The 11,113-nt window shown below is 34.4% G+C and overlaps 1 protein-coding gene across 1 annotated transcript in view; it reads left to right on the plus strand.

Moving 5' to 3' along the window:
• Positions 1 to 9,363: 9,363 nt before the first annotated feature.
• The window catches only part of LOC106877834 (mitochondrial import receptor subunit TOM20 homolog), a 13,224-nt gene continuing 11,474 nt past the window's right edge, over positions 9,364 to 11,113 (plus strand). The window contains exon 1 of the mRNA XM_014926865.2: positions 9,364 to 9,557. Within this exon, the coding sequence (XP_014782351.1) occupies positions 9,434 to 9,557 (124 nt within the window). The 5' untranslated portion in view covers positions 9,364 to 9,433. The remainder of the gene's footprint in view (positions 9,558 to 11,113) is intronic.

The following is an 11,113-nucleotide window of genomic DNA, read 5'->3' on the forward strand; positions in this document are numbered from 1 at the left end:
GGGGGGGGGGGGAACACATACGCCATAGAAACCGGGAAACCAGGCCCATGAGCCTAGCTAGGCTTTAAAAGGGTGAGCAAAAAAGAAAATAAAATATTTGACATTGAATTCAAACTGAAGTATTTATTATATATTGCTGAAAACCTTCAAGAGAAATTACTTTATATAATGTACAAGAAAGAAAAATAAAATAAAAAGATGATCCATTGTTGATTACCACACTGAACTGATTTATGATAAACCTTTTAACCTTTGGATAAGGATTTAAACTAAAAGATTAAGATTAATATAGAGATTTTGAAGTATTTATTTACACTCAAAGTTGTTACTAGTGATCATAAATGACTTAGTATCCAACACTTCAGTATAAATCAAGAAATCTGCAAATGACCTCAGCATCAAGGAAGGATGATTGGAAGAAGCACCCTCCCAGCTGTGGGGTCATAACTTGGGATCCCATGGTACCAGTGCTGGTTTCTGTCATCTAAACCAAACAGCAAATAAATTCAGGTGAAGCTACTGCAGAAATGAAATAGCCTAAGAATTAAATCTAGGTTCACCGGGATCCTATCACCTTTACTTAGGTATTTAACTTCTACAGAGATTAAAGTATTTCAAAAACCAATATTCATGTTACAACATAGATAGAATTCAAAACAAGAGCTTATATATATATAACTTCATGGCCTCATTAGCAACATTTCTAAAATTACATATAGGCAGCGGGTGGATTAATTTATTTCTATCAATATTTTATGATTTTTAACAAGAAAATTGTTTTAGTTGCAAACTATTGTCTACATTTAGGGACAAGGTGTAACATTACTACTACTACTACTTGCACCACCACAAGTACCTATACCCTGTTGTAAAATCAACTACAACAAATCCTTTACTATCTTTAAAAGTAAAACTCTTGCTTAAATTTCTACATCTTAGAATCTTATTCTACCTTAACTCTTTAGCTATCAGATTTCTTTGTAAAATGTAATGCACATTTATTCACATTGATTTGAATTAGTCATGCTTTACCTTAGAGCTGTGAGATTTCAATGACATGATTGTGTATTTTTAGAATAATATTGTAAGTGTGAAAGGCTGGATCTCACCAGTTTGAGGATAAAACAGGTAGATTATTTTAGGTGTATATAGCCAGTTTAAATGATAAAGGGTTAAACCTTCAGGCTCATGGAGCCAGAGCTTATTCAGATTTGCAAGCTATTTAGGTTGAGAGCACCACACTACCTCATTTCACACCTGAATGCTCTGTAAATCCTCCTAGGTGCCACTGATATTCATTTTCAATTGAATGTATTGGAGCAACATGAAATGCTTTGCCTTGCTCAGAGATACGGCATATTGCCTTGTCTGAGAGCTAATGATCATGAGCCCAACACCCTAACCATTGAGCCATATGCCTTCACAAAGTTTAGAATAACAACAACAGCAACAATTCTTGGTAGAGTCAAGAGAGAAAAATTTTCTGAGCTTTCAAGCTAATGTGAAGCATTAAACTTAGAAGGGTATTTATGAAATATTGAACCACGGTTGTTTTGTTTCTGATGTCATGATGAAAAACAATTTAAAACTCTTTTGTAAGGATGAGAATAAGCATGAATTTGGATAATCAAGTTCAAGAGTTCTATATTGATCTTCATATACAAAAAAAACAATGTGTTCAGGAGTGGATGTGTGGTAAGTAGCTTGCTTACCAACCACATGGTTCCGGGTTCAGTCCTACTGCATGACGTCTTGGGCAAGTGTCTTCTACTATAGCCTCGGGCCGACCAAAGCCTTGTGAGTGGATTTGGTAGGCGGAAACTGAAAGAAGCCCGTCGTATATATATATATGTATATGTTTGTGTGTCTGTGTTTGTCCCCGCCACCAAACATCGCTTGACAACCGATGCTGGTGTGTTTAGGTCCCCGTAACTTAGCGGTTCGGCAAAAGAAACCGATAGAATAAGTACTAGGCATCCGAAGAATAAGTCCTGGGGTCGATTTACTCGACTAAAGGCGGTGCTCCAGCATGGCCGCAGTCAAATGACTGAAACAAGTAAAAGAGTAGAGAGAGAGAGTATTGCCTGCAAACAAATATTGAACTGTCCTTTCTCTAAAATATGCAAATTAATTCTTTTACTACTTGAAATTATCTTCTCTCTTCTTTGAGAGTCACAAAAAATTTTAAATTGAAATACAAAATGCAAAATATTCTAAATTGAAATTTCTTTCACAGAGAAGAACCTAGCAGCAATTTTTAACAAATTTAAATAAGATAAGAGTCTGACCTTTGTATACAAGCAAAGGACAACTATGAACATATTCTAGTCTATTGAATTTCCCCAGTATTAATTTCATAGATTTTTATATTTCTCATAATTAATTTTATTTTTAATGATACAAATGACTTGTCTTGGCCAAAAATTATTTGTCACTCTTTTTCTATTCTTTTATTCTTCTATTATTTTACATGTCTCAGTCATTGGACTGTGGGCATGGAACAATGCTCTGAAGGTTTAGTTACACAAACTGACCTAGTGCTTATTTTAAGGTTGGTATTTGTCCCATTATTTTTTTTTTGTTGAACTGCTCAGTTACAGAGGTATAGACAAACCAACACCAGTTATCGATCATTGGTGGGACAAATTCAAAAATGTATGCACACACACACACACATAAAAATATAAAAAAACACAATCAAGGTTCTTCTTGAGCCTTAGGCTCATAAGGCCAGTTCCTGGAGTCTGTGGCAACTCTTTTCCTCTGGATGGGACACCAGTCCATTGCAAATGTATATATACATATATATATATATATATATATAACTAGGTCACTGCTTTCAATTATTCCCCACCCCCAATATAACCCCTACTAAGTTCTAAATTCTAGTAGATTCGACATTACATTGATTATTTTTCCAAACTCATTCTGCCAAAGATATAGCAGCAGAATCAATGTAAATATTTGAGCTCTATTGATGATATGAATATATTAAAGCAGTTGGTTTGTCCTCTTTGTTTGATGTCTATGCGGTCATCTGATGAAAATGGTTTCTTTGCAATGATGTAATGTTTCCATTAATTAATTAAAGGAGTCACTTGAAACAGCCATAATGAATTGAACATTTGTACATCTTTGTTACTCATCTATATTTTATTCACCTACCCTGGAATCTGCACTTCGGAAATTTTATAGAAAGTATTTTTGTATTTTTATATAAAGTGCATGTCTGAACAACCAAGTGCGGATCTCTTCACTAAGTTGGGTCATGTTATCTGCATACACTGCAAGAATATCAAGTGCAAACACTTTTGCACAGAGTGATATTCACCTGATATTGTTTGGGTGTGCAAATTAGATTGACCCAACAAAGTGCCTCAATTTAAGTACCTAATTCAACTGAGTCTTAATCATATATATATACAAGGTGATTCAAAAGTCAGTCACCATACAAAGGAACAATTTATCTTTTTATAAGAAACAGTTTATAAGAACAGTTTCTTTTTATTTAACAGGTTCTATATGGTTACCATTGTTTTGAATGCACATTGCAAATACATTTACCCCACTCATTGTGAACTCGTAATAGCACATCTGGTGATACCTGTTGTTGATACATAGAGACTTTTGAATCACCCTGTATATATATATATATATATATATATAGAGAGAGAGAGAGAGAGAAGATTTCTACAGTTTACATCTACTGAATTCACTCACAAGGCATTGTTCAGCTTGGGGTTATAGCAGAAGAAATTTTCCCATGGAGCTGTGCAATGGGACTGAACCCAAAACCATGTAGTTGTGAAGCTAACTTTTTAACCACACAGCCATCTGCATATATATCTTTTACTTGTTTCAGCCATTAGGCTGTGTCAATGACAGGGTCTTGCCCTGAAGGGTTCAATCAAACAAATTGACTCTAGCACTTATTTTTATGAGTCTGATATTTATTCTGTTGGTGTCTTTTGGTGAATGGCTAAGTTACAAGCATGCAAACAAATTAAAACTGGTTGTCAGATGGGCTGGGGAACAAAAGTGGAGACACACACACATAAAACTGGCACTCCATCAGTTATGACAAAGAGCGTTTCAGTTGATCCAATTAATGGAACAGCATGTTCATGAAATCAACATGTGTCATGTTGAATCTCAGTGAGATTCAACATGCTCAAGGATACATACATGCCACCAGGAATCAATTACATTGACCCCCCCAGTGTTGAACTGGTACTTTATTTTATCAACTCCAAAGAATGAAAGACAAAGTTGATTTGGTGGGATTTCTACTTAGAATATAAAGAACAGGAGGAAGAAATGCCATTAAGCATTTTGTCAGATGCACTACCAAAATTACCATCCACTGCCCTTTTGGAAAATTAATTATCTTTTCTTCTATTGGCACAAAGCCTGGAAATTTGGATGAATGGGTCAAGCATTTTGTCCAGTGCTGTAACAATTCTGCCAGCTCAAAAAAATTAGTAATAATGGTTTTAAATTTTGGCACAAGACCAGCAATTTAGGGGGAGGGGTAAGTCGATTGCATCGACCTCTGTGCTCAACAGATACTTGTTTTATCGACCCCGAAAGGATGAAAGGCAAAGTCGACCTCAACAGAATTTGAACTCAGAACGTGCAGCCGGACGAAATGCCGCTAAGCATTTTGCCTGGCGTGCTAACAGTTCTGCCAGGTCTGGGAAAGAAATGAAGCTTTCGCTCATATATGAAGAGTGACTTCCCTTGTGTTGGAGACAATGTTTTCTCCAGTTCTCTGCCAATCTGGCCATCAATAATTGAGTTAATGATTGACCTCAACTCTGAACCCAACTGTGCAGCACATGTAAGTTAGCCGTTCTCATTTTACTGCTTCCCACAACTTTTTCAGATACGTGTTGAACCTTACTAATCAAATACATTTAATAGCCAAATTTTTCAAGAATATCTAATTTCGTTTTGTTAAATACAGTAGATGACAGCAGGAGTTGCACACCCAAACCAATATGGAAGTTTTCATAGATTAAAAAAAAAATTATCATCGTCCTTCCCATCCGTAATCTTGTTCTTATTATTGTTACGTTCATTCCCCACTGAGAAGATATATGTAGATTAAAGAAAACATCTTGTGCTTTGGGCTACTCTCACATTAGGTAATCATGTCAAACGGCCAAGAAATGGAACTTATAATATTAATTACAGAAGTTACTTCCCTTGATTTTTTCTTTACAAATGAGAATTTCAGTTGAGTTGATAATTTGTCTTTATCTTTATAACAAAATAGAGGAGAAAACTGGAGAAACTAGAACAAAGTACTATTTCTTATAAGTCATTCTAGCTGAGAAGAGGATTAACTATTTCAGGTGTAATAGCAAACAAAACAAGTTAATAGACTTCTTTGATTACGTCTATCACTCGTAAAATAGTGTGATAGATGTGTTATATGTTATATATTTATTAGTTTATATGACCAATTTTGACCTCTTGCTTAACCCCGAGTGAAAATGTGGGTGACCAAGTATCAGATAAACATTCACAAGATCAGCAGAGTATCACAGACAAAGTGTTGCATATACGCGCCTATGAAGATTCAGACTTGCGACCAATCATTTAATATTTACTCAGTCGTAGTTCTAAAGATTTACATTAGACGTATTAACATTGAGGGAAGTCTTATTAGCTTGAAGTTACACTTCCAGTTCCTACTTCAATGCAGGTATACTTGGAGAAAGAGATGGGCCCTGAAAAGCTGTCTAGATGGATTACACTGGGCCTTACTCAGTTACTTAGAAATCGATTGAGAAACCTCTCACTAGTTGCAAAGTGCAAATGGTTTCTTTGACTTACCGGTGAATTCGAATTAGTCTGAATTACTCACCTCTCCCACAAGAGGTAACAACACTTTAAATCTGCTATTCACCATTGCTTCTGGAATTGTTGTCAGCTCCACTATCAGGAAACCATTTGTCAACTCCAATCACATTATAAACATTGCCAGTCTGTTTCTTATGGGAAAAAAGAAAAGCTACTTCTGCCTTCAAACTCAAACTAGCTTTCATTTTATGATTCCAGAGATGTCACTACCTTCCTTCAGCACATCCCTAATTTAACCTATCGGAAATAAAAAGTATCAGTACCTTATAAATACATTAGAAACCCCAAAAATGCAATATGAAAGAATAAAGTAGCCTGCTTTGCTAGGAAAGAATGATGAGATGCTGAACATAAAATTCAGATTAAGCAGATGAGAGGATAATAATAGAAGGTACAACAGAGCATCCAACCATGTCAAGCAGGTGACTGAAAAACGTGTACTTAAATTTGAGGAATGCATAGCAACTAACATGAATGGTGAAGTGATCTGGAAACATATGCATTCAAAGTAGAGGCCTCACTCTCCACTTGGCATTCTTCACAGTTACCACATGGGGAAGATTACTGGTGGATACCAAAGAATACAAAGAATTTGTTGCCAAATGCTATGCTGGTATTTTTACTGTTGAAAATCCAGATGTACCAGTTTCATCATTACTGATATAAAATTCCATAACATCTGTTGAATTTTCTCCTGTAATGCTGCAATGTCATCTCATGCATATGTACAACTATCCCTTCTATGGTTTGGATGGTGTCACTTATCTGCTTTACAAACACAGTAGGCTCTTTCTACTGAACCAGCCTTCACTACTTTTCCAACTACCATCCATTTAATCTCACAAGCTTTATTGCCAAATTAATGGAGTCCCATGTCAGAGAGATGTTTTGGAATTCTCATAGCTTTATTTGACCCTCATAATTTGAATTTAATCCCTGAAGTTAACTGCTGTCACCAGTTCATCAAATTTCTTGACAACATCACCTGCATCACAGACGATAGCTCAGGATTGGATGTTATCTATTCAATATTTCTATCAGACTGAATAAATTGTAAGTGAAAACAAAGTAACAAAACAAAAAAATACAGAAACAGATGAACAAAATTACATTAACCTTAACATTTCATAAGTTGTGTATTTGTAAATCTGATTATATCCTTTCATATTCTTCAGATGGTGTAAATGGACAGAATGGATACTTTCCCACACCCAATCTTTGTCTGTATTATACAATGTTTTGTTAACTTATGATTCATCTTGTAAGATAAATTAGAAACAGTGGCTCTTGTTTTGGTAAGGTGACAGCAGAGATGACAGAAAGGAAAAAGAATGCTATGATGCTGACTAAAAGAATTTGGACATTTTATAATACTGCTAATGATGTATTGGCAATACTGTCAGAATATGCAGAAATCTTTGTGGTCTCTTGTCAACAGCTCATGAAGAGAATGTCCTACTCTACAAGCTGTAAGTAGAATATATAGTTTTATTATTATTAAGGGTCACCCTCAACTGTTATAAATTGTGTGTACACAGTGCAAACACAAATGATCATGTGATTGATCTCTCTCTCTCACTTTCTCTCTGAAAATTTGTTTAAATGGGTAATCAGCTTATGAAGTGACATTATTACACATTTTGCAAAACATTTACAGCAAATATACTAAATTAAAGCAAGGTGAATATTTATTATTCATCTTACTTAATATTAATATGTAAAAGCACCCACTACACTCTCAGAGTGGTTGGCGTTAGGAAGGGCATCCAGCTGTAGAAACTCTGCCAAATCAGATTGGAGCCTGGTGTAGCCATCCGGTTCACCAGTCCTCAGTCAAATCGTCCAACCCATGCTAGCATGGAAAGCGGACGTTAAACGATGATGATGATGTTTCAAATTTTGACACAAGGCTAGCCATTTTGGGGATGGGGGGGATAAGTCAATTACATTAACCCCAGTACTCAACTGGTACTTTTTTTTTATCAACCCCAAAAGGATGAAAGGCAAAAGTGATCTCAACAGAATTTGAACTCAGAACTTAAAGACAGATGAAATGCTGCTAAGCATTTTGTCAGTGGTTCTCAACCTTTTTAATGTGAGTCAGATTCAAAATCTAGATTTTTTTTTAGGGGGCTCATACTAAAAAAAAAAAGCAAGAAACAAGCCAATTAAAGAAAAATTCATTCTATCTATAGAGGGAAGACTGTTGAAGGCTGATAGGAGGATGCTTGAGGGCCACATGTGGCCCTGGGAGCTGCGATTGAGAACCACTGACTTAGATGCTCAGTGATTGGTTTATTGCTTTATAACCTTGGTTGTATCCATCGATAAGGAGGACATATAACTACCAATAATGAAGAAAACTCTTTTTTTCCACCCATGTCGTGAGCACCTTGAAATAGTTGAGCACTGCTCTTCTGACTAAGCCATTAAAAAATTTTCCTTATCATTAAAATGTTAAAAACTAGGGGAAAAATAGTGAATATCCAGCTCTTCTTTTTCAAGAATCAAGTTAAACTCCCTATGAGCTGGTTTCGATTCATGGTTGTGGCATTTCCATTAAATCACTTGTATTCTTGAAAAAGTCATGCAGGTTTGCACCATCTCATTTCTTCAACCATTAGAGATTCAAGGAAAATACCTGATGTATTTAATTGTGACACACTTTACATTCTGAGTTCAAATCCAGCGGAGACCAGTGTTATCTTCTGTCTTTCCGGGGTCAACGAAATATTGTACCTGCCAAGTACTAGATTGGGTACTTTTTGGTTATCACACTCCCATTAAAAATTTGGGTTATCTCCCCATTAAAAAGTTAATGTGGCAACAAGAGATAGGATTAAAAGAGTTAGATCCTTTTGATTCAGTACTTTAACACATTGTTGACGTTTGGTCTCCTCAATAAGCATAGAATGATTTGTTATAAAAATGTTATTAGATTCAGTAAGATGTTTAATTTTTTCATTTTCATGTTTATTAATTTTTTCAGTTTTGTAGGATTTGTTATAAAAATATTATCAGATTCAAAACGATATTTCATCTCTTCACTTTTTGTGTTTATTAATTTTTTCATTTTTTAAATTTTATTGAGGGTTAAACAATTTTTTTAATTGAAGGAGACAAACAAAAGTACCGATATTTCTCATAAAACTGGTGGAGATAACATGTGGAATTATAACAAGAAGTACACTTATAAATAAGAGGTCTTCCTTCTAACGTTTAAAAGACTATTATAAATAAGCTAGCTTCGCTTGAGGCAGGGAACCTATGTTACAGGGAACCGTATCTATGAAATGCTAGACATATTTTCTGCAAAGCTATTTGCGACAAAATTATTTTCATACTGTAAATAATCCCATATTTATATGGAAAAACAAAAACTAATAAATTAGTATTGATTTAATTATCTTATTTGTGTTATTTTATATTAAAAATATGTAAAAAGCAAAGAGAAGAACCAAAATTATTTATGTCTATTATATAAAACAAAACTGTTGCTCCATCTTTTCGTAGCTGCGCTGACATTGTGATAGCAATTTAAGCTGTTCCTTCATCGGATTTAACCATGTTACCTAAGTCACCTCTTGGGATTGCTGCTGCCGGTGTAGGGATATGTTTTTTAGGTTATTGCATTTATTTTGATCACAAAAGAAGGAGCGACCCATCATTTAAACAGAAACTTCGTGAAAGTTAGTACAGATAACATTTATGCTGTTTTTTCAACCCCAAAAAATGTATATAATCTGCCATCATGAATATAATTTTCTCATGTTTCTTTCTCTCACATCTTCATTTTATGATACAGATATTATGAAATGGTCGAATAATAATAGTAGAAATCTTTACATATGTGTTTTTTGACTGGATGTATTCGAATTATTTTGTCATGCCTGTAAAAATTGCAGCTTTCGTGTTTTTATTTCCTACTTCATTAGGATACGTAAGTCGCGACCTCTAAGGTGTCATCTGCCCGGTTTTTCATCTTCAGACCCACGTTGGTTTTACTTCATACTCCAGTTTCTCCTCTTTTTTATGTAACATCTCATTTATTCTGTTTTCGTTTTTCTTATGTCTATTTAATGATATAAATGTAATATTCTTATATTCGAAAATTGATTGATATGTTCACATTCAGTTTAATAATCGATATTGGTTTATTGCCAGAATTGTTTCTATTCGATATAAGACTTAATCCTTTACGTCCTGTGTTCAGATCCCGACAGAGTCTATCCACTGTGCTTTTTAACCTTTCGGGTTGGTAAAATAAAGTACGAGTAAATTGCTTAATTTTTGTGAATCAAATTAATTTTCCTCTTCCTCGTAAGTGTAATTAGTCAGGCGTCATTTTATTACTGTTGTAAATTATTAATATTCTTCTATATACAAACGAGAGAAAGGGAACATCAATTCGATAAAATTTACATACGAAATATTTCACTATTAGTGCGCTTTAACCCCACACGACCTGCTTGAAATGGTTAATATCTGGTGTGGCTCTAGATATTAACCCTTGAAATAAAATAGAAAATTAAATTAACCCAGAAATTAGCTGAAGAGGGTGAGGTTAGTTTTACCGATTTAATTACTCTGACAAAGCCCACAACTTATTTTTGTGAGCTAGAATTAATATTTTCAATATAGATATTAACAGTGTTTGTACTGTGGCGGCTTTATTTATTTCTATTAATAATTTCATTGAAAGTAATACCATTGACCTGGTGCGAGTGTTTCATTGAGAGAGTATTCGTACGTTTTTTTTATTTACCATAACTACAATTTAGTACCCCATCTCCATGACTTTGTTTCCGAATAATTTTTTAATGAGATATTGCAGATACGTTTTCGAGAATGTTGTATTAGTATTATGGTTTTTTTCCCCCCACTAAATTTTGCCAAAGTCATTGTAATCTATACGCTCGAAAATATTTGTGCAATTTACAAATGTGCATTTTTAGTATAGTTGTGAAGAAACAAAAGTTGGGAGAATAATCTAAAAAAAATCCTGAAAATATTATTTTCAGGAGGCCCCAAACTGTAGTAAGGCTTTTTACTTTATATATTTTTTTTACTCCTGTAAATAGCATTCTTTTTCGATAAATAATCTTGATTAAATAATAATAGGTAGAGACGGACTATATGTAATCTGAACCTTTCCCCCCCTTATTTATTAATTTTTTTCTCGGAATCCCACGTTTTAGGCTATGGAGATTCCGATTCTGAAAGAAAATTGTTTGAAAAATTTCAA

Source organism: Octopus bimaculoides, chromosome 3, assembly GCF_001194135.2.
Source record: "Octopus bimaculoides isolate UCB-OBI-ISO-001 chromosome 3, ASM119413v2, whole genome shotgun sequence".
In the NCBI taxonomy this organism is placed as follows: domain Eukaryota; kingdom Metazoa; phylum Mollusca; class Cephalopoda; order Octopoda; family Octopodidae; genus Octopus; species Octopus bimaculoides.